Source organism: Carettochelys insculpta, chromosome 15 (genome assembly GCF_033958435.1).
Source record: "Carettochelys insculpta isolate YL-2023 chromosome 15, ASM3395843v1, whole genome shotgun sequence".
In the NCBI taxonomy this organism is placed as follows: Eukaryota; Metazoa; Chordata; order Testudines; family Carettochelyidae; genus Carettochelys; species Carettochelys insculpta.
Window position 1 is genome coordinate 34324794 of NC_134151.1, and position 24964 is coordinate 34349757.

A 24964-nucleotide genomic window follows, 5' to 3' on the forward strand; every position below is an offset into this window, starting at 1 on the left:
GGTAGCTTTCTTTATATCATGACCATATTTATACAAGATTATATCACTGGCTAATTCCAAACTAAGTTCCAACACAAAGCCCATTACAGAAGCTGGAGAAGATCCATTAGCTCATCCAATCCACCTCACTATACGAGTGTACCACTACGCCCTTCCTAGGTCTATGTCCCATGTGATGCTCCCCACCAGCTCCACAAGCCAAGGTTATGTCCATACTTACAACTCTGTAGCAGCATACCATCGGGGCAGCACTATAGAAATCATAGAATCATAGAAGAGTAGGACTGGAAGGGACCTCGAGAGGCCATCGAGTCCAGCCCCCTGCCCTCATGGCAGGACCAAGCACTTTCTAGACCATCCCTGAAAGCCATCTATCTAACCTCTTCTTAAATATTTCCAGTGACGGAGATTCTACCACCTCCCTTGGCAATTCGTTCCAGTGTTTGATCACCCTGACAGTTAGGAACTTTTTCCTAATGTCCAACCTGAACCTCCCCTGCTGCAATTTAAGTCCATTGCCTCTTGTTCTATCCTCAGAGGCAAGGAAGAACAAGTTCCCTCCCTCTGCCTTATGACACCCTTTTAGATACCTGAAGACTGCTATCATGTCCCCCCCTCAATCTTCTCTTCCCTTCACAGACACATACAACAACGTTAGGAGGATTTCTCCATCATTGTAGATAATCCACCACTCCAAGAGGCACTAGCTAGGTCGAAGGGCTTCCTTGCATCAGGGGGTTAGATCAGCTTCACTACGTCAGTCAGGGGGTGTATGGATTTTTCACACCCTTCCAAGTCATAGCGGTGTGTGTGTGATTTTTAGTGCAGACCATCCCTAATGCATCTCACCTTCTGGAAGCTCAGATGTTTGATTTACATGTTCCCCACCTTAAGCTCATCTTCCGTTTTGGAAGAGGAGGTCAAACAAATTTCACTGGTGACCTTCACCTGGAAGGGAAGCCAGCTGGTAATGTGTTTTCCTTTTGTTCAACACCAGATGTTAACTAGTAGTGCAATGAGAAAGGCAGTGTGGTCTTGGGCAGAGCTGTGTCCTGTCCATCGGATGAACTGGGGTGGCCAACCCAGGCCCTGTGCTTTTGGCAGCCTCAGAGCAGCTGCCCCCAGCTGCTCTACGGATGAGAGGGATTGGAAGATTACCAGAGGTCGAGGGCCTGGTGTGGTGGCTGCAGCAGGGGTTGCCTTCTTTTGCCCCCACCACTCCCCATGTGGGTAGCGGGATCAGCAGCCCGCTCCATTCCTCCACTCCATTCTCCCAGCCCACTGTACCTCACCTCTTCACAGTGGAGCCCACACCTGGGGCACTGGAGAGGGGTTGCCCGAGGACTACCCTCCCATTTCTGTCTCCAGCATGGGTTTGCGGGACTAGCCACCTCCCCTCTTTGTTCCTGTATCCCTTCTGACTCTGCCTATCTCTTCCATTCACTCCCCAAGGCAGACATCCTCTTTCACCAAGTGCATGTGCAGCCCTGGCTAAAAGGGGCCCTGATCCTGGCTGGATCCTAGCTGCTCCATGGCGTTGTGTTTGCAGAATAAACGCCCGTTTGAAGTGTTTCCAGGTGCCCAACTAGATCAAAGTTTAAAGAGATATAAAGCTATGAATGGGAGGGTAGCCTAAATTGTCCATCGAATCCCTGCAGAACAGCTTGGATAATAAGTTCCATGACAGTATCCTCCTCGCCAGTAAAGCACACCCACCCGACTGTGCTAGCATGAATTCCTTCACAATGAGCACAGGAATGAAATGTATCAGCTCATAATGAAATGGAAAGAATAGGTTAAATTAAACACTGGTGGAAACTCGGCAGGAAAGATCAAGAAAACCTTCTTTTCATCCTCAGGCATGCCTGTGACACTGAAATTATTTCTTTCCCTCCAGGGAAATCTCCCAGGGTACATCCCCCTCCACTGTGTTAAGGATCTGGGCCGTGGTGACCGGTGTATAGTGTAGATTCCAGATCCCAACAGCCATGTAATCTAGCTCATGAGGGGATCGATCTAAGCCTGTGGAGTTGAGCCCTCTCTTTGTAGGAGTTTGCCACCAACTGATTTGCATGTTCTTTATACCCTGTGCCAGAAGAGGAGCAGGGGGAGCTAATTTATGGTTACCTTGTCTGAATCGCCCTCAATGGACAATGAAGGGGACCCCAGAAAGAGAGACAGAATTGTGGGGTGAGGGCAGGCATTAGCCCAGCGACTGAGCTCCAACTAGGAGAGGGAAATTAGCATGAGGGAAGGGCACAGTGTGTGGGGGAAGGGGAGATGAGGAAGGGTTTCTCTTTCTTCCTCCCGTTGCTCAGTTAATCCTGCTGTCAGTTGGTGTTAAGGCAGCAGTCTAAACGCTGGATTCTGAGAACGAGCTGCACAATACAGAAGGCAAAGCAGAAGGGAGGAGAGCAAGAGAAAGAGAGTCGAGGGGGAAAAAAACAAATCTATGCTTGGAACTGAGGTTCTTTTACGCCAATGCAAAAGGGAATATGCAGCACATTTTTGCCTTCTTCTGCACCAGTTTCCTAGGGACGGTGTTAGGGGCCAATTTCCCCAACAATATCCAGATAGGTGAGTTTGAGATGCTTCAGAGCAGCGGATCGATTTGCCAGTGACTTCACCTGGCAAGCAGTGGGGGGATGTGACCCATTCTTTCCTTTGCTTGCAAAGAAAGAACATGTATCGGAGTGATATGCTGGGTGGGGGGAGGGTGGATGTGGACAGAGCTGTGTAGGCAGCTGAAAGGATCCTACTAGATGGGGTGTATCGGTCCTAACTGGGGAGTCGGGGGGCTGGGGGGGAATCAATGCCAGCACCGAAAAGTGCCTGGCAAATGGAGGAAGCAAAAACCCTGTTTGTTTGTTTGCTGAGAAAAATACTAGGGCTGGTACTCTGCATTGGGGTGCGGTGAGGAAGGGGCTATTTAATAAAGCACCTATTGCATTTTATGTGTGACAAGGGTCTCATGTCTGGAGTGCCTGGCAGAGGAACGAGCACTAGACCATCTCTGTTGTTATTGTTGTTGTTGTTGTTGTTTGTTGTGAAAGAATAAGGCCAGAGCTAGTCAAGGAAGATGTTGCATTCAAGTCTGTTTTCATTGCATTCCACTTGCTTCCCGTTAGTATTGGCAAATCCTCTTTTCTTTGTCTCTTGATCTCACCCATCCTATAATTTCACCGCTGCCTTCAGCCCACCCTCACATTATTATTACTGTCATTATTATTATTATTATTAATTATTATTTGGTTATATGCTATTGGGTACCACAGCTCTGCTTCTCTCTCTCCCTTGTGCCTATGCCCCTGTCCATCACCCTCCTCTTTGTAATGCCAACTGTCTGCTCAGCCAGAGAGTTAAATCAACTCCTGGTTTAGTCCAACTGCATAATCGGTGCATTTATTGCTGTTTATGCTACTTTGTTTTCTCCTTCACCTCCTCCATTTCTCCTGCCCACCAAGCTGTCCCTAAACCCAGTTCAGCCTTTGTTTGACATCGCTAGCTTTTTCTCCATGGATGGACACTGGCAGGTTGGTTTTCCTTGGGCAGCAACACTTAGGCATGATTTGGGGGTGGGGAGAGTGATGACCCCCACCACGCTAGTAGGAGATCTGATCTGCACTGGAAATGTTCCATGGGCAGCTCTCTGCACCTCTGGTCCCTTGCTGTTTTTCCAAGTGGTCTGCTTGGGAAAGTTGTAATTAATCAATATACCTTTTTGTTTTCATTCTGTTAGTCACTACACCTCTCTGTGCTTCTTTTCCTGGCTTGTAGCTAAGGAAAACAACCTTCCCTTTTACCTTTGTAAGGACAGTAAGAGAACCTGGCTATACAACAGTGAACCTTTAAAAAAAAAGTTTGGAAAAACTCTACACCTTCATGCTCCAGAGCATAAACTGACCTCTACATTTTGGGGTTCAGTAGCAACCTTTCCTGGGGTGCAGGTTTTCCCATCAATGCCCATTGCAAGGTTTCTTGCATCTTTCCTTGATGCATCTGATCCTGGCCATTGGAAGAGACAGGACGCTGGCCTCAGTAGACCACGGCTTTGATCCAGTCTGGCCAGTCCTATCTGATTTGCTATCTTGTCCTAGAATTCCTGGGCTTGCCTGGGATCCAGACAATCATCTCAGTGGACAAACCCCTTCCTGGTCAGATTTTGGACAGGTTCTGCTGGCTTGGTATGCTGTCACCTGTAAAACAATGGCTGGTCTTCTCAAGGCCACAAACTTCATGCGTGCTAGCAGCCGGTCAAGAAGGCTTAAGTCTCCTCTTTTATTACAACTGCCTTAGGAGTTCCTCTCCCCTCAGTCCCTGGCCACCAATTATTGTTCATTCCAAGCCAGGTTTTGCCAGCATTACTGCTGTCAAGTAACCCATGTTACTGCTTGAGTAGAACAGTGAACTTGAATCTTTCCAGCTGTTTGTGGTGGGTCAGCAGGGCAGAATCCTGTGTGGGCCTCTACATGTCAGAGGGGTAGCCATGTTAGTCCATATCTGTAAAAACAACAAGAAGTCCTGTGGCACCTTATAGACTAACAGATCTATTACAGCATAAGCTTTCACGGGCAAATACAAGGTGGGTCTATCATCTATAAGGTGCCACAGGACTTCTTGTTGTTTTTATGTGGGCCTATAGATAGGTGGGCTGCATGAGGTGCTGTTTTCCTTTGATTGCAGGGATAGAAAAATGCTGTTCTCCCACATACAGCTATCCTAAGGACACTTGAGTTCCTCTGCTTTACCACTATGTAGGAAGAGCCTTATCCCAAATGCATTGGTTCAATCCCACCCTCACTGCTACCAGGCCAAAGGAAATGTGCGAGCTGGCATATTTCTGATAGTACCTTACAGAAGGCACACTACTACAAACAATGCCTAACCACATACCCCCTTGTATCTTGCTGTGCTGTGAAGTTATGGAGTCTCGCAGCACATGAGTAGCATTTGTTGAGCTGGGGAGCAGTTGCTTCCCATCCGTAGAATGTTTGCCAGGCTTCTTGTTATCGTGTGGTTGAATTTAAGTCCTTTGCTTTGTTCTGATTTTTTTTGTCTCCCCAGGGGGATTATTTCCTAACCAGCAGTCCCAGGAACATGCGGCTTTTAGGTTTGCCTTGTCTCAGCTCACAGAAGCCCCGAAACTGCTTCCGCAGATTGACATTGTGAATATTAGTGACAGCTTTGAAATGACATACACCTGTAAGTAATGGCTCTCCACACACTCTCTGTGGGGTGGCTTATATCCTGGCTGGCTTTTCTTCTGAAATGAGGGAGCTAGGGTGAGAGGTTCTTCTCCCAACTTGAAGAGAGGGATGATTCTGTTTGGGTTGTTTCAGGACTTAAGCTTTAGATATCTCGTTCATGAGATGTCTTACATTTTCTCTTTTGATGTTGGTACAAAAGCCTTTCATTTCCACTCTCGGTTTCTCAGTCTCACCCACACTTGTTGAGACTTTTACAGTGGGGTGCAGCAGCTTGGTGGTTAGCGTGTTGGCCTCATAAACCCAGGGTTATGAGTTCAGTCCCTCAGAAGCCTTTTCAAAGGCCTAGGGTAGGTTAGATTTAATAGGAAAAAATCTGCCAGGGATGGTTATTGGTGCTGCTGTGAAGGTAGGGGACTGGTCTTCATGACCTCTGAAGGTTCCTTCCAGTTCTATATCCCAATTATCCTCTCCTTACATCAGTCCCCACTTGTATGTTTGTCATAGACCTGATGTGCCACAGGCTCCACATATGTGCATGAACAGGTTACTTAACATGAGCACCTATTTCTCCAGCCTCAGTTTAGCCAGGTAGCATTTCTGGTGGAAGTGACTGACAGCTGTCAAAAGAGCGCTAGGTGCCAAGAGAGGGTGGATTTAAATCAAAGAACCAGCTTGCTCATGACAGAGCAGGGAGAGGTCTGGGTTCAAGTTCTGCTGGAATTATCTGCAACATTAAAGCATCTCTGAACAAGAACTGCCACAGAAGGGCCGTTAATAGGGCCCACTACAAGTTACTGACGTGGCCTACTGGACAGCTTCTTATTATGTGGGGTCATGGAGAGCTAAAGGAATGTATTGCCAGGTAATAGCCAGATTAGCAGTCAGGGAAAAGTATAAAAGGAATGGGATAAAACCCCTCAGTTCAAAGGGGTAATACTGCAGGGTTCACCTCTTTGTACAGTGCAGCCTAGTGCTGTGTGAGCGAGGCTACAGCCTGTTGTGACTTGATGCACAAAGAATTCTTTCATTTCATCCAGTGTTACACTCACTGCTTGCAATCCGTGCATGTGTATTTAAGGATGGGCAGTAGGGACCAAAGGGGCATAAGAAACCCTTCTTTTTGTGATTCCTCATGCATTGTTAGTGGCTAACATTTGTAGTATCCTTTTGATTCCCTGAAACACCCTCTCAGCAGTTGAGTCATGTGGCTAGCCAGATTGATACAGACACAAACTGTTCTCTCCGCTCAGAAATGCACAGGGGGGAAAATGTTCTCACAGTGAAATATCCAATACGTGCAAGCGGAAGAATTAACAAAGTGCTTCTTTGGAGGGAGGGGGATTACAAGTATCTGCTTTGAGGTCTGCAAACAGAAGGAGTTGAAATCCTGGAATTCTTCACACAGTGCTTACAAAAAAGAGAAGGAAGGTAATAATTTGGCCACTTTTTCACTCCTGTAGTTAAAGACTCCTGAAGAGGTTTTTTTATTTTTCTTAATAGTCTTCTCTGAGCCAACTGGTAGGCTTCCATCAAGCCCCCAAAAAAACAACAATTTCAGGTCAGTTCAATGAGACTTTATTGGCAGAACTAGCTGAACAAGCAGAGCCAACATGGAAGAAAAAGACAGGCCCCTCTGGTATTTGTCAAAGAAGGATAAGGCCTCCTTGGGAGAGGATTATGGGCTGCCTTTGGGGATTGTCCATTCCTAGTCTGGTAGCCGGTTGCTAAGGAGGACCTGTGGAATCTGATCTGAGATGCAGGACTGTCTCACTGCATACTGTGTTTGAGCTTCCCTTTGTACACTTGGCCCTGAGGTCTGTGTTTGTTCCACAGCCATTTGAGATGACAGTAGGCCCATGAGACTACCCATGCTTAGGAAGCCCTATTTCATTAGTACACAGGGGGATGTGAGCTGACGAAGGCTAAATGAAAGCTCCCTCCTCCACCCCTTCCCACAAAAGAGATGGAAAACTGCACTGGCTGGCTGTTATATTTAAGTTTAATGTAGGGCACGTTGTCCTAGATCAGACAGACAAAGCACTCAACGCAATCCAACTTCATTTAGTCTCAATGTTTTTTTAATTAAAAGCTTCCCAAAGTCTTTTCTCAAAGGCTATGGAAAACAGCATTTGTTTTTCAGGTGAGCTCCCTTCCTGAGTGCCAAGTCTAGAGATCTGCAGGGTGGAAGAGCAAAGATCCCTTTGTCTGTGGTAAATAAATCCCTAACTGCTTTGTGGGCCTTTCTCTTTTTATAAGATAATATGTTACTGACTACAGACACAGGTTATTTGTTCCCATGGAGATGCACAACATGCCACAGTTTCTGTAACTTGAATTAACTGTCTCTCCTAATGCTCTGCCTCCAGTGCTTCATGTACCAATGGGTCTAGCATGGGACCTGCATAAAGTCACAGATCAGATCTCTGCATCAAGCATTGGCTCTTGCTAGAATCTAGTTTGTCAGAGTCATTGGTATGCTCATGGCAATTCTAAATGCAAAATGGGTATCGAGTCAGTGGTCACTGTAGAAGTATGAAGCTTTGCTCGGTAGCATGTGGGACAGTGACAAGGTAGCAGCATGAGTTGCAGTGAAGCAACTGGATCATTCAATGATTACTCATTCTGTAAGCTCCCTCTGGGGGCCCTGACATGGGCCATGTCAGAAGATATGATACTGACCTAGATGTACTTTTGGTCTGACCCAGTCTGGCTGTTCTTATGTAACCATGCCTGGTGCAAGTGGTCAGCTTGCAAAATGCATTTCATCCGCTGTGGGTGACCCTGTCTACTTCTACCTGCCAGACAGATGTTTACCCCTTCAGGATGGACAAGCTTTGTTATTACGATGGGTGAATTCGCTCTACAGGCTGTAACCAGTCACATGCAGTAGGTAACAGGGTACAAAAACTGTACTAAGGCACAAAGCGAACACATCAGGGATGATATTAGATTGACTGGTATGATCTAGTGTCCTTAGAGGCAATAAACCAAGTGGGATATCAGTCTGTTGCAACTGGTTGCCATGCCATCAGTCAGTAGCGATACAGCACAGTAATAATCTGATTCATCTGAGTTTGACATTTAGGGTGTTACAGAGCAATATTGAATATTCCAACTCAAAAACACTGGTTAACGTAGAGGTAGGTGGTGCAAGGACTTTAAAGTCCTTGCCCTAAACCAGGAAGAAGAACATTACATTTTAAAATATCCTCTAAGGCTTATGGAGGTATGAAAGTAACCAGAGATCATAATTTAAATTTATAGCCACTAATCTCACATTTCATGCATGTGACTAATGACCTTACTGGGTTTGTGTTTGTGTAATTGTGTGTTACACAGCCCCCATATCATTGGTTTAAAGGAGGAATGTGGGACCAACCACTGTGATTAGTTAAAGATATCCTATGGCTCAAATGACAGCAACTGCATCTTTTATCAGTGAGACAGTTGTTTTGGGAGAGTCCTAAGGTTTCAGGCCACCTGACAGCAGAGGTATATTCCAGTGTCAGGTTAGTATGCAGGGGAAAATTGTAACACTATATAACTGCGGGGTTGGTTGTAAGATTCAGTGACCTGGAAGGGTACAGAATTTTACAGAACTTTACAATGGTCCAGTTTTGGTCATTATTGGAAATTAATTTTACAGTCCCCAGCAAGGTTTATCTGCATTACAAAATTCCCCACATACTTTGTGTTGGGCCGAATGTCAATGTCAGCTCAGCAGGAGATGCCGCAGCTCAGAACTGAAGGGTTATCGCTAGCAATGTATGAAATGCAAGCTCTGGGAAATACAAAAAGTGCTGCAGCTGAATAGCCAAGTGCCAGGCCATGCTCAGGGGTCTGCAGCCTGCACATGCAGCTGTTTAAGGACTTGTTTGTGGCTCCCAACACTATAATTGCAAAGTTAAAAAAAAAAACCTCCTGATTATTTTTGATGATCAGGGAACATCTAAAAGCCTCAAAATAAACAACTCTTATCTAACTAGCAAACGATGTGTTATCTCAAAACTCTGGATCCTAACATCCTCCAGAGAGAGAAGTTTCAGGAGTGGATGTCAGGGAGATAGTGGTACAAACACACGTGTAAAGTATGAGGAAAGAAGAATATGTAAAAAGTTTGTGACTAACCCGCAGTAAACATGTATCTTAAAACAGGAATAACAAGAAGTATTGTTTGACGTTATTTATTGAGGACCATCATGTATTCACATGCATTGCAGCTTTTTACCCAATTGGAAATAATGGCTCTTCTTCCTATTTTGGTTGCCGACCCCTGACCATGTTGAAGAAAATATTGAAGGCAGGTATCAAAGTGCACTTGCGGAGTTGTATATGAGATATTTGCATTGAGCCTGCCCCTTCTGAAGTCGGTTTTCTTCTAGGTTTTACTAGGTGTCCATTTATGCATGACTTGCCCACTGGTGAGTGTGTGTTACAGATCTCCCCTGTGCTAACCTGTGGGGAATATGAGTTGTTATAACCCCACTTTACTTAGGATTGGCTTTTAGCTTGTGTGTTTTGCTCTGGAGGTTCATGGTTCAGTTCCTAAGGTGTCAATCAAGAATGGTGGTCATCCCTCAAGCACACAACTAACAAGTAAAGCCACCTCTTAAAATGTATTTGCACTCACATAACCCATTAGATCCAATGTTTTTTTTTTTAGTGCCAAGGTCAACCTTTGTGTGTGCATAGATACTGGGCCATGTAAAGCAGAGGTGAGCAAACATTTTACATTGTGTCCCACTTTTCATCCCTGCAATTGGCAGGGTCCCCCAACCCCAACCTGTCCAATGTAATCCAAACTAAAGGAAATTTTGGTTATGCCCATGTGAAAAAAGAAAACTCTTCTGGTGTGGATAAGAAAATAAGTCTGTAGATTGTAAGAACTTTATGACTCGGAATATCAATGTGAATACACATACATCAAAACAGTAACAGAGTTCAACATTTGTAATGAGATGGAGGAGCATCACCCAGCAGCTGATCATGATGCGCCACCCCTTACAAAATTCCATGCCCCCTACTGAGGGGGCCCACCCTTCACTTTGCTCACCGCTCTTTGAAGGGATGTATGCAAGCGTCAGCCTTCATGATGTGGTACACAGGTGTTCACATAGCATGAATTTTCAGCTGCATGTGTGGGGCATCTGGAGTCTGAAGAACCAGACCATAATACTTTTATTATAGTGCATTAAGAGGAGCATTGCAAGCTGATCTAGAAAAGTGCTTGTTTCCCTGTAGTCGGCGCTGGTGAGGCCACATCTGGAATATTGTGTCTAGTTTTGAGCCTGTCCAGTATAAAAAGGATGTGGCTTTGCTGGAGCAGGTTCAGTGGAGGGCAACAAAAATGATTAAGGGGCTGGAGCTCATGACCTATGAGGAGACGCTGAGGGATTTGGGCTTGTTTAGTTTACAAAAGAGAAGACTGAGGGGTGATTTAATAGCAGCCTTCAACTTCGTGAAGGGAAGCTCTAAAGGGGATGGTGATAAACTGTTCTCAGTCATGTCAGACAGCAGAACAAGGAGCAACAGTCTGAAGTTACAGAGGGTGAGGAATAGGTTGGATATCAGAAAAAATTACTTCACCAGGATGGCGGTGAACCACTGAAATGAGGTGCCTAGAGAGGGATTCTCCATCCCTGGAGGTTTTTATGTCTTGGGATGATTTAGTTGGGTTTGATGCTGCTTGAAGCAGGGAGCTAGACTAGATGACCTTCTGACGTCCCTTCCAGCCGTATGATTCTATGACATCATACTCCATCTGTGTGTGCACAGTGCCCATCACTGATGGGGTGATCTTGACTAATTGGACTACTAAACCTACTAAAAATGCATTGAAGTTTTGCAAAAAGGAAAGGAAGGAATGGGTTTGCATTGTAAAACTGCAGAGCTGAACCAATTAAGATGAGAGCTGTCCTGATCGCTCATTCTTTGATTAGGTTTTTACCTATCCCACCAAGATCATTTGGTGGCAGGTGTAATGCATAAAACACCAACTAAACACAAATGATTTTGTTTGTTTGTTTCAGACACCCATGTGTCTGTCCCGCACCTGTACCTTGCTCTCCATCTCTTGAATTACCTTTCGGAGGCAAGAAGTAATAGTCACGCATTTTAACGTTCTCAGATGAGGATGTAGATAAGATTTAATTCAACAATGATTGTAGGCTGAATTAAAAACCCCTTCTTGTTGACAAACAGAGTGGTCACCATTGCTTTGGAATGGTGCTGCTTGTAATTATTCCAGAAGCAATCAATTAAAATGCAGTTTTGTAATTAAACATCCTCAGTCCCAGTGAGCCCTGCCCTAAGATACAATGCAACTTCTGCGGGGGCATGGTGTTTGGGTTTTTTTCCAGTAATGTTATAAAAATAATGTAAAGAGCATACTACTGCTTGCTTAACACAATCAGCCGAAACACTTATTTCATGATCAAACAGCATCTACTCAATACAGTAGCTGCTGCAAGTGAATTCATCTCTTTAGATTTTATAATATGCTTCAGCAAAGGTGTCTTTTGTTAACAATGGTGCCTTCTCAACTCACTTTGGCTACGTCTACACGTGCACGCTACATCGAAAGAGCTTATTTCGATATAGTGACATCGAAATAGTCTATTTCGATGAATAACGTCGACACGTCCTCCAGGGCCGGCAACGTCGATGTTCAACTTCGACGTTGGGCAGCACCACATCGAAATAGGCGCTGCGAGGGAACGTCTACACGCCAAAGTAGCACACATCGAAATAAGGGTGGCAGGAACAGCTGCAGACAGAGTCACAGGGCGGACTCAACAGCAAGCCGCTCCCTTAAAGGGCCCCTCCCAGACACAGTTGCACTAAACAACACAAGAGCCACAGAGCCGACAACTGGTAGCAGACCCTGTGCATGCAGCATGGATCCCCAGCTGCCGCAGCAGCAGCCAGAAGCCCTGGGCTAAGGGCTGCTGCACACGATGACCATAGAGCCCCGCAGGGGCTGGAGAGAAAGCGTCTCTCAACCCCTCAGCTGATGGCCGCCATGGCGGACCCCACTATTTCGATGGTGCGGGACGCAGATCGTCTACACGTGCCCTACTTCGACGTTCAACTTCGAAGTAGGGCGCTATTCCCATCCCCTCATGGGGTTAGCGACTTCGACGTCTCACCACCTAACGTCGATTTCAACTTTGAAATAGCACCCAACACGTGTAGCCGTGACGGGCGCTATTTCGAAGTTGGCGCCGCTACGTCGAAGTAGCGTGCACGTGTAGACGCGGCCTTTAAGTCAATGGTTGCAGAGGGTGCTTTACACCTTATAGGACTAGTTGAATATTGATCACAAGCCAGTGGTTGTTAAATGAGACGTTATTACCATGCAGTAAAATCCATGCATAAACAGGGCAGTAGAGCCTCACAGAGGGGAGTTTTCCCAAAGATCTGTAAAGCGTGACTTGCAGGAGAGATGGCTTGTGCTCCTTCTAGATCAGTAAGAGTTTTCAGTCAAGGATGGTGGCCTTGAGAGCCATACTATCACGTTGCTTCTTCCCACAAAATCCTAAACTGGGATCTCAGCTGAAGGCACAAGCTGGATATGCCTACCAGCTGGGTGACAGTTCAGGGAGGCTGGTCTGATGTCCAACAATCAATTAGGAGCAAGCATGGGATCTGTTCCAAAAGGAGAGGAGAAGACATGCAGACAGATTTTCTTTTATGATTGCCACTGCCAGCAGGGGGCAGATACTGGACATATCTAGTATAATGTCTATAAGCATATAGTAAAAAAGCAGTCAAGAAGCACTTTAAAGAATAACAAAATAATTTATTAGGTTATGAGCTTTCGTGGGACAGACCCACTTCAGATTAATGTTAATGACTGATTTTTTGTTTTGATAGACTACAGACTAACACAGCTATCTCTGTCACTATAAGCATGTAGATTAGATGTGTCTAATGTCAAAGTATCTGAGCACCAGCAGACTAGGAGAATCTCCGCTGGTATCTCATCTGGAATAATCAGTAGGTAGGATGGTTAACACCAGACTGCCATTTGGCAGACATGGCACTATTCCATCTGATACACAGCATTGAACTTCAGTGACTAGAGATCATTTGGGCAAGAAAATGGCACATGAAATTTAATGTTGATAAGTGTAAAGTAAGGGACATTGGAAAAATTATCCCAACTATACATACAAGATGATGGGGACTAATTTAGCTATAACCAGTCAAGAGAAAGATCTTGGAGTCATTGTGGATAGTTCTCTGAAAACATCCGCTCAATGTGCAGCAGCAAACAGAACACTAGGAATCACTAAAAAGGGATGGACAGTAAGACAGAGAAAATTGTATTGCCTCCATATAAATCCATGGTACACCTACATCTCGAATGTATAGGTGTGCTTGCCTCATTCCAAAAGATATATTGGCATTGGAAAAGCATCAGAAAAGGGCAGCAGAAATGATGAGGGGCTTGGAATGGGTGCCATAGAAAGAAAGATTAAACAGACGGGGACTTTTCAGCTTAGGAAAAAAGGAAACTAAGGAGGGTTATGAAGGAGGTACATAAAATCATGACTGGCGTGGAGAAAGTGAATCAGGAAAAGTTATTTATTTATTCCCATAACATGAGACATCGGGGTCACCAAATGAAATTAATGGGTAGCGGGATTAAATAAACAAATGGAAGTCTTTCTTCAAGAAGTATACAGTAGGCCTGTGGAACTCCTTGCCAGAGGACGTTGTGGACACCAGGATTTTAAACGGGTTTTAAAAAGAACTAGATAAATTAATGGAGGCTGGCACCAGGCTGAGCTTAATTTCAATGTCCACTTTGAGTCACATGCCCAAAGACAAAAGAAAAGGAATGCCTTCTGTGTCAAACGTGAACTAGAAGCTTTGAAATCCCCCAGCTGGAATTTTCTAAGCTGTTACAGTAACTTTAATAAGAATTATTTTATTTTAACCACATCTTTTGGCTCTGACTTCTCATCTCAGAAATAAAGCCAGACCTAATTAGGGTCAGAATCATTGGCAATGGGCGGTGCCTTCCAACCCATAGCAGGCAGGCAAGGAAAGCAAGAGCTCCTTTCAGGAAGGATGAAGAAGAGCATCAGAAAATCTGGCCACTAGTATAATCCTGCATCTTCTTTGCCCAACATATGTCCAAATAATATATGAATTCCTGATACTCATACGTGCATACTGTGGCTGTCCCTGGTTCAGATGTTGTGCCAGTCAGTCATTAGCACTCACAATAAGATTTGCTAGTTGATTTCCTCTTACCCTGTCAATCCCTCAGGTGCACTTTTTATACAATCAAAACAAAAAGCAGTCAAGTAGCACTTTAAAGACTAGCAAAATAGTTTATTAGGTGAGCTTTCGTGGGACAGACCCACTTCTTCAGACCATAGCCAGACCAGAACAGATTCAATATTTAAGGCACAGAGAACAAAAAACAGTAATCAAGGAAGTTTTTGTTTCTCTGTGCCTTAAATATTGAGTCTGTTCTGGTATGGCTATGGTCTGAAGAAGTGGGTCTGTCCCATGAAAGCTCACCTAATAAACTATTTTGCTAGTCTTTAAAGTGCTATTTGACTGCTTTTTGTTTTGATACTATATAGACTAGCACGGCTCCCTCTCTTTTTTTATACAATGTGCCTTTAATTTTTCTCACTAGCCTCTCCTGAACCCCTCCCCAAACACTATTTATACTTCCACCCTTGCATAACCCAGCTCCAGGGCTACAGAAAAAGAGATGTGCTTATGGCTCATAAACCTGACTGATCTCTTTGAGAGTGACAGCGAGAGGTAACTGGCAACAGATGCAACTTCCCATGCTCAGGCTCCAGGGAGAGGGACTTTTTATATCTGTGCAGCAAAGGAGAGCTGTGCAGGGAACTTGCTTGCTAAAGTTGAGGGCTGTTTCCCCACCTGCACGTTTAGGTGACCCTTCTTTACGAGGGCAGAGTTTCATGGAGCACTATATAATATTCATAGTATTCAGCTGGGTTTTTCCTGCTACCTGCCAGCACAGCTGAAGTCCCTAGAGCTCCTGAGCTAGTTTGTTCTGCATCCATGCAGCACTAACATATCACAGTAGGCTTTTCTCACAGGAATCAGTGCAAGTGGAGCCTTGTGGGCTGTCAGTGCCACAGCATAGGAGCAGCCAAACCCAGGTGTGCTGGGTGGCGGGGGAGATTTCAGAAGGGATCCAGGAGGCCGTAATTTGTGCAGGGCCATGAAATTTTCTGGCTGAGGAGACGCTAGGGAGAAAGGCTAAACGAGCTGGGAGGGCTCAGAAAGGAGGAAGGGCAGCCAGAATGGAGGGGCTGCTTGTAGGAGTCACAGCTGTGTTGGGAACTTTTTGACTGGGATGCTTTTGGGATCGGATCCTCAGCTTGTTGTCACCAATGGAAAAAGCTGACTGAGGCTTTGGATCAGGCCCATAGTTCCTATGCTCACACATGCACAAAGAGGAACCTGTGCAAGTCATTCCATGCTGGGTTCCTCCCCTTCTCCCTTACTGTCTGGTGCTGTAGGTTGCTGGGTTTAGCAGGGATAGGAAGTGTCCAGCCTGTTCTGCCAGATCCTCCCCTCCAGAGCAAACCAATATGAGCTCTTGCAGTGGCTGGCTTCCTACCACTAGGGTTTGAATGCTGGCTGGAGGGCGTAGTAGGTGTAACCCATACTCCTCCTGGGTGTGGTTCACTGTCCCATGGAGTGGTACCTAGGTCACTTACAGAGAGAAACCTGACAGCCCTCTATAGAGTTAGCTGGGAGCCTGTTGGCTTTTAGCTCAAGAGGTAGCGGTGCATGCATTAAGCTCCGGAGGTCTCACGTTCAGTTCCATTTGTTGGCATTACATGGGTGCCACAGGAACCATCAGCATGGAGGAAAGAGACCCCCCAGCAACTCCCCCATGATCTCCAGGGATAGGGAGCAGACCCAGCCAAGCTTTGGGCTGGTCTTGAATCCCATCATATAATAAACGCAAGGGAACACTGGACTTGATACCCTGTAATGCACCCCGTGTTACCACCCTTCCTGTATCTTCTGGTGGTGTTACCAGCAGGGAGCGCTGGGTGGGACAACCTGTCCTCCAGCCTCTTTTCACCTGTTTGGTGTCCTTATTCAATAGGCCTTCAAATACATTTCACTCTAGCAGACGGTACCCTCCTGCCCCAGAAGCACTGCTGCCAGCCCTTCGACCTCAGTCTCTCCTCTCAGTCCTTTATCCTGAGGCCATGGCTACCCACCCCACTTCACACTGCAAGTGAGGAGGGGAATAAGCCAATCTAGAAACAACATCAATGTGAAGGACTGAAAGGCTCCAGCATCACATTTTCCCAGCACTGGGTGCCTGGCCACAAGGCACAGAACCCTGCAGGCTGTACTTGAAGTCAGTGGTCCATCTTGCAGGTAGGCCATTGGTTCAGGACATGCCCCATCCCCTCTGCAGCAGGAAGCCTGTGCTGGTGTTCCAGCCCCATGTCCCCACGCTCCCCACTGTGGTTGTAGCACAAGCACTGACTTCTCACTGCCAGGAGTGGCGGGGACAGGATCCCTGGGCCTTGAAGCCTGGATCTGGCTCACAGGGAGAGAAAGAGGTTCTACACAGTGCCGCTGTCCCTCCCGCTCTGCTCCCACCACCACCCCCAGCTGGGGGAACAGAAGTGCAGAAAACAGGTCACCTGGAAACTTTCCCTGCTGCTCCCATTGGCTGGGGTGGTGCCTGGGTGTGGCATGGAGCACATAGCCAGGTAAGCACCTCCCCAAACCTCTCATGCCTGGACCCCGCATTCTCATCCCTCCATTATGCCCAGACCCCGAAGTCCCAGCCCTCCTCCTGCCCAGACCTCACATGCCCATCTGTACCCTACCTCCCACCCAGACTCCCCACCCTCAGAACTCTCCTGCACTGAGCCTTCTGGCCAAACCTGGCAACCTCAGCTCCTGCATCGATCCGGCCCTCACACCCCCACCTGCACTCTATCTCCCACTCAGATGCTGCCTCCTCACCCTCCCCCCCTGACCCTACCACACCTGCACCACAGCTCCTGCCCAGACCCTTCACCCCTACCCCATCCTGTTCCCCAGCAGCCACTTCCCCAAAGTGAACCCTTCATATTTCTTACCACACCAGAGACCAAAGGGGCCCCAAAAATCTACTACCCCCAAAATTCTAGCAGAGTTCATCTGGCCTGTGAGAACATGGGTCCTTCCTTCCCCACCTTCCCTTGGGTCTGTAGCACAGGGAGAGTGAGGTCTTAGTTAGAAGTCACATCAGTGAGAGTAGTGTGTGGGGGGTGGGGTTGCTTCTCAATTTTGTGTGGTGCCTGACTGATTTTTCTGTGGGTCAGTGGCCCCTGACTCAAAAAAGGGTCCCCATCCCGGCCATAAATAAGGGCAATGTTGAAACATTTTGTTTTGGACATAAATTAACATTTTACTTTATTTTACAGTGAAGTTTGGTAAACTAACAAGATATACACAATACGATATAAATATATGCCCCCTTATGTTATAGTTGGGTATTAACATTTTTATCATCCAGTAGCCTAATATGAATAATTTAGTGCTTAAGGTGTTTAGAGATGTTAAACAAATTCATTTTGTCATTGGGGTGGTTGGCTGGTGGTGGGTAGAAAGGTTTGCCTTGAGTAGGGGGAGACCCAGGCCAAAATGTTTGAGAACCACTGCATTTGTGGAACACCAACCAGTAGGGCAGCACACTGTGTGCACAGGGACGCCAATAAAATGGGGATTTGGAGGCTGGGAAAAGTCACGTAGTGAAGTTCTGGTCTAAAGATAACATTATCCTTAAGGCTAGAGTCCTGCACTTGGGACAGAAGAATCCCAAGCATTGTTACAATCTGAGAGCTGACTGGCTAACTAGCTGTGCAGCAGAAAATGACCTGGGGATTACAGTGGATGAGAAGCTGGGTATGAGCCAGCAGTGTGCCCTTGTAGCCAAGAAGGATAATGGCATACTGAGGTGCACTAGGAGGATCACTTCCAGCAGAACTAGAGAAGTGATTATTCCCCTTTATTCAGTACTGGTGAGGCCGCATCTGGAGTTATTTTGTCCAGTTTTGGGACATCCAGTATGGAAAGGATATGGATTCATGGGAGAGGATGCAGGGGAGGGCAACCAAAATGATTAGGGGGATGAAGAACATGACCTAGGAGAAGAGGCTGGGGGATTTCAGCTTATTTAGTTTGCAGAAGAGAAGAGTGAGGAGGGATTTGATATCAGCCTTCAACTTACTGAACGGGTATTCTACAAAAGATGGACAGAGGCTGTTCTCTGTAGTGACAGATGGCAAAACGAGGAATAATGGTGTCAAGTTAGAGTGTGGGAGGTGTGCTTTGGATATTAGGGAAAACTATTTCACTAGGAGGGTGGTGAAGCACTGGAATGTGTTACCTACAGAGGTGGTGGAATCTCCATCCCTAGAGGTTCTTAAGTACCAGCTTGAAAAGGCCTGATGGGGATGATTTAGATTGGGTTGGTGCTGTTTTGGGCAGGGAGCTAGGCTTGATTCCAGAGGTCTCTTACAGCTCTAGGAATCTACGATTCTATGATTAAGCAGGAGCAGACCACAGGAGAGAGGGCTCAGAGATAAGCATATACAGAGGTTTAGGACCCTCTGCTCAGTACAGTTCTGTCACCATTTGGTGAAAGCAAACAGTCAGCAGATGAAATGAGAGCAAGTAGCAGAAGGTATTGCTGTCACTAGAACAAGGGCTGGGCTGCTGAGATATGCTGCAGCCAAGAAGGAGTTCTGGCCTGGAGGGAGTTTAGAAGAAATTTCTTTGTTCAGAGGATGATTAATGTATTTAATGAACTACGAAAAGAAGTAATGGATGCTTAAACCACAGCTATGCTGAAGAGACTGGTAGAGAGGGAAAGAAAAGAAAAAACCTGTGATTTCAGACTGAAAGCTCAGGAGCTCAGTCCTTCCAGGTCAGCAGACTAGGAGTGGGCTACTCTGTCTTCCCCAACTCCTTGTCTGGAAATGTTATTAGATTGTAACAGCTTCCCTGCTACATTTAAATTAAATTTAGTTGACTTAATTTGAGTTACCTGCATCTCCAGGCTCTCTGGGTGCTGTGACTAATTAGACATTGCTAATGATGCAAGTCCAAACTCACGGCAGAGGGTTAGTGATGTGGATGGCTGCTGTCCAGGGTCTGGGCTGATGTCACCTTGCTCATTTCCCATGCAACCATAAATGGAGTTCATAGAAAAAGAGACAGTCAGGCCAGAGCCACCACTGGAAGGACAGGGACTGGAAGGACTGGAGATTGCTATCTAGGTTGCAGTCTTTCATCATCAACCAAGACTGGCAGTGGTCATAAACTATTACCATCTAATAGCTGGTTGGGAGCCACATGTAACATGCTGCTGACTCAATCTAGTTGCATGCAGTGAGTTGTCCATAACACAAGACATTATCACAATGTGATATCAATCGCCACAGGGAAACCTACAAGAGACTGTGTTGAGGAACCTGCTCTATCATCTGTAATCCCACCAATCCCTGCTTGGTGGAAAGCCCAGATGGATCCTGTTCCGTGGGTAAGCAGGACTTCTGCATCAAGGGACTAGCAAACCAGCGCTTAACCTTATAGTTACAAAAATACCCTTATCCATGGGCAAATCACCAACTAGCTCGTTAGAATTTGGTATTATCATAGGACAATCATAGAACAATAGAGCTGGATTACTAACTGTGTAAACTCATTTTTATTTATCAGGATGGGTAATCAACTGCTGGAACAACTTTCCAAGGGCTGTGATGGAGTCTCCCTCAATGGCAACTTTTACACCAAGACTGGGTGTTTATTCCAAAACTTTGTCCTAGGAAGTATTTTGGGGAAGGTCTCTGGACCGTGCTGTACAGGAGGTCAGACTAGATGATCACAATGCTCCCATCTGGCCTTGGACTGTATGAAAAGGAAGAAGCAATCTAATTATGCCCCCTGCATAGAGCTTTTGCAAGTGGGTTTTGTGGGCAAAGATAGTCAGGGCTGGGGACACAGAGTTCAGCTGGCAGGATGTGAAGTCCCTTTGGACCTGCAGTTCCAGCCTTACAGGTAGAGTAACAGTCGCTCACCACCACGGTGCATGCCCTGCCTTCAAACACACTCCCATCCCTTGAGAATGAATATGGCATAAAGGCATTGATGAATTAATATATGAGGTGCTCTAGGTCTAGGGGCCACTTAGCTATGGACTTGATAGCCATTCTCCAGCAAGCCCTTACCCCTCTATCTCTGTGCTGGTTTGTCCTGAGCTGGTGTGGAATACAGCCCTACAGTGCCCAGGCAATTCAAACATCCTACGCCACTGGCATTTTGTAACCACCAGTGAATGCCTTCTCTCAACAGCAGTGCTCTGTTCCTTTCAGGGCCTCTGCTATGTCATAATGGCTTGTTTCAGGAACAAGAACGTAACAGCAGATAGATGCAATGAAGAATTAAAATCTGGGGTGAGGGTGGGGTTATTTTGATACTCCAACCTTGTAATTCCTTCACTCTATCTGCTAGAAACTGCTTTCAATCATCTAGGATGTTGAGCACTTTTCTAATGTGGACAGTGAAGTTCCAGACACTACACTAAACTTCCGATCACCATTCTTTGTTTATTAGTTTTGAAATATAAACAGGCCAGGACAGACCTAAAAAAGCGTTACAAGGAGGAGGGAGAAAATATACTCCTCTTAACCGCTGAGGACAGGACAAAAGCAATGGGTTTAAATGGCAGGAAGGGAGGTTTAGGTTGGACTTTAGGAAAGACTTCTTAACTGTCAAGGTGGTTAAACACGGGTATAAATTGCCTGGAGAGGCTGTGGGATCTCCATCACTGGAGATGTTTAAGAGCAGGTGAGACAATACCTATCAGGGATGGTCTAGATAGTGCTTGGTCCTCCCACTAGTGCAGGGAACTGGTCATGATGACCTCTCAACGTTCCTTCCAGTCCTATAGCATTCTATGATATTCTCCCACCTGAGCCTCTCTGCCCATGTGCAATGCACATACTGACTGCAACTCCCACTAATGGGCTCAGTAGTTCCTCACATGGCAAGACTGCAGCTGGTGTGCTACCAGGGTCCCTGCCCCTGCTCAGTTGTGCATGGCAGGTTTTCCAGAATCTTTGATGTTGACCAGAATCTTCACCTGCTATGTGTTAATGCGTGGCTGCATCCAGCATGAAGAGCTTTGAAAGAGGTGTGATGACTCAGCAGAGACGATGGAGCAGAAACAGGGAACACCTTTGGGGGGTGAATGGCTTCTCTAGGGGGACCTGTTGGAAAAGAGAGGACTAGATGGATGCAGTGTCCCTTCTTATCGCTGTTCTGGGGCTCTGCTTCCTCCACAGAGGATCTAGTTAACCGAAAAATGATAAAGCCACCAGAGCTATTACCAGAACATTGAACCTGTGAAAATGCCAGTCAAGTGATAATGAAACCATTTAACAAGCATTTGCCAACACCAGGTATATACTATCAGTTCCTAAATTTACTGTGTTAGTCAACAGGACCTAGTTTAAAATTTGCTTTAAAATACAGGTTGAACCTCTTTTGTTTGGCAGACTCAGGACCTAAATGGTGCCAAGCGAGAGAAGTTGCCAGACCCTGGGAGGTCAGTATTGTTTAGCACATTACCAACACTTCCACTGCTTACTGGGGTCTTAGAAGACATTTGGAGGTAAATTACAGCTAAATAACAGCACAGAACAATGAGATCCAGGACAGGTGGCTGGAAACAAACTGTACGGAACCACGGGAAACTTGGCCACACCTATGATAAGTGGTCATCCAATTTAGTAAAATGATGCCAGATTGCAGATGTTGCCAGACAAGAGAGTTCTGGATTAGAGAGGTTCAACCTGTAGTTCATTCATGTGTTGTTGAAAATGATAACCTCACATCTCTAAAAACTCATCATCTCCATGCCTTGCCTCCTCTCATGCCCAGGGGCACCAGTTGAACAGTATTGTGTAAGGCCTCATAAAGCCTGGATGGATAGGGTCAAAAAGGAAGGAAGGAATCCACCTCTGTAAGACCTTCTGCATGCTCCGTCAATTAAAGACTCATTCTCCGAATCTTAGGGCACAGAATTTTGCTGTGTTTTAAATTGGATACAACACTTTCAAAATTTCTTGATGCTTCATTAAAGGAAATAAAGCTACTGGGCACCAAACATTTCCTTTCTTTTCTGGCAAAAAGCAAAAGCCTGCATAAAGCAGAAGTCGGCTGAATGATTCACATACGTGAGCCTTTAACATTTCTATTAGGGAGCAAAGACTCCATCTGCTCCTGGAATATTAAAGGCTTGTATCAGTCTCCTCAGAATCATCCCATCCTTCTGCACTTGTCCAGGCTCTGCTATTGCTCTGAGATGTGTTTCCCTTCTGTTGGCTTCTCTCATGTTTTTTCATTTTTTTTTTCATGCTCACTGCTGTAATTTTGTTTGCAGCCATATAAGAAAGGTATTCTGGGTTGCCTCTGCTGTCATTATTTCACATGGACCACTCTCTTTGCTTGCTCCCAGACTGTAACAGTATTTCCCTGGGATTTTGTGGGCTAGGCTCAGAGGGAGCAGAGGATAGTTCTCCTGGTTTTCCCCTATGGCATGTTCAAAACACAGCCTCAGGATTTGTCTGTGTAATTCCCACTGGTTTTCATGGGAGTTGCTCAGCTAAATCTTTGTGCATCACTTTATCTATTCAGGGCTGAACATCTTGTTTTCTTTCCCAATGAGCTTCTTGCCAATGGGAAATTCAGTTTATTTCTAATCTAGCAAGTTCTGGGCAGCCATTTGAGATGGGTCAGCACCAAACCCCATCCAAACACTCCTAGAGATTTTGGATAATCTAAATTCCAACTCACACTTTATCCGAATTTTGATGGGTAGAGCCATAACCTGTGTCCAAACTCCTGCACACTTTGGGGTGTTTGAAAGCCATCTAGATCCAAGGTTCATGGCTTAAGTCCATGAATGGTGGGTGAAGGCTCAATAAGGGGAGGCAACCCTTTCTCCTCACTTCTGCTACAACCTTCCCTCCTCTTCCAACCCCCTGTGGAGCCAAGACATGCCCAACCCCAGCTGACCCAGGTGGTCAGGGAGCTGGGTTGCTGTGTCCCAGCCCCATCCTTCCCTGGTGGCCAGGGAATGTAGGTAATTTTGGGAAGGCAGTGGCCTTCGCTTGCCTACATTAGCCAACACCCATACTTGAGTCCATCTCTGGTAGGAGTGTATGATGCTTCTAAGCCACAAAACTCACAAAGCAAATACAGGTTGTTTAAGAACTCTGCTTTCTGCGTTGTGTTCTGCTCAAGGAGTCCCAAAACTGTAGTCTGGGGGAAGAGCCATCCTGTCCATAGGATGGTTTGGGGCAGCTGCCCCTGGTCCCCAACTTTGGGGGTCTCTGTGGTGGCCATCCCAACTGTCCTATGGGTGGGATGGCCCTGCATATTGATCTTAGTCCCCAGGGCCCAGAATGGCCTGGGAGATCTGGTGTGAGACAACAGCAGGGGCGGCTCTCCTCTACACATATCGTGGCAGCAGAACCCTTTGCCACTCAGCCACCATCTCCCAGCCAGGTGTCCCACATCAATGTGGTGACATAGCTGGCAGCTTGCAGCAGACTGCGGGGTCATTCTGACTCCCACAGCTGCTGAGACCGCAGGGAGTGAGGGGAACTCAGCCCCAGTCCAGGCTGCCCACTAATCCCCCAGATGGTGTTGCTCAAGGTGAAGAGGGCTTTAGGGAAGGGGTGCAATGAAGGTGGGAAGAGGCAGGACCAGTGGGGCAGGGAGGGGTGTACCCCTAGCCCTGCACCCTCTAAGGATGGCTGTGTCTGGGGGACTGAGGCCTGCTGGTACTGCTGTGGAGCATGGAAAGAGTAGTAATGGAATAGCAGGAGCTGCTGCAGCTCATGGTTGATATGTATTAGCATCAGGACAGTCATAGAAACATAGGGAGAGGTCATCAAGGCCCATTCCCCAAGCACATGACAAAACCAAGCACCATCTAGCCCAGCGGTGTGTGAAGTGGGGGGCGGGCCTCCTCTGGGAGCATGAAATTTCATGAGAGGGCCCAGAAGGATTGGCTGCTGGGTTCCAGGCTCATCCATCTCATTAAAAATATTGAAATGTGTGGCTGTTTTTATGTCTGTGTATTCACATGTCTACTGATTAATGCAGTTTTTACATATTTATGTTCTTACACATGCAGAAAGGTTTTTCTTTCCTATGAACATCACTGAAATTTCCATCAATTCAGATGACATTAGACAGGTTGAGGGGGAGGGCTGCTAATTTCAGGGACAAAAGGTGGGGCCTGATGTAAAAAGTTTGCTCACCCCAAGGTGAGACCACCCCAATAAGTGTCTAACCTGCTCTTAAAAATCTCCAGTGATGCATGTGCATTGGCTATGCTGTAGGAGTGTAAGGGGAAATATTAAAATATTAGCGCAGGACTGAAGAACATTGAGGCTGTGGTAGTAATGAAAAAGGGTCCATGTCTTTAATGACCAATCTGGAAGGTGTGGATCAGCTTGGACCATGTTTTTTTTTTCTTTGCTGTTCCTGACTGCCACTGAAGAGGGAAATATTAAAATATGAATGCAGGACTGAGGAACATTGAGGCTGTGGTAGTAAAGAAAAGGGGCCTCTGTCTTTAACAACCAATTTGGAAGGCATGGATAAGGTTGTGTAATGCTACCAGATCTGGGCTCCTGACACCAGGGAGAGAACCTGAGAGC

The 24964-nt window shown here is 46.1% G+C and overlaps 1 protein-coding gene across 5 annotated transcripts in view; it reads left to right on the forward strand.

Annotated features, from left to right (window-relative positions):
- The first annotated feature begins 2495 nt into the window (after positions 1 to 2495).
- The window catches only part of GRIA1 (glutamate ionotropic receptor AMPA type subunit 1), a 242143-nt gene continuing 219674 nt past the window's right edge, over positions 2496 to 24964 (forward strand). For 4 of the 5 annotated variants that reach the window (XM_075009943.1, XM_075009942.1, XM_075009944.1 and 1 more), the window contains exons 1-2: positions 2496 to 2577; positions 5065 to 5202. In XM_075009943.1, coding sequence (XP_074866044.1) covers positions 2496 to 2577; positions 5065 to 5202 — 220 coding nt within the window. The remainder of the gene's footprint in view (positions 2578 to 5064; positions 5203 to 24964) is intronic. The other variant, XM_075009946.1, reaches the window with a different exon arrangement.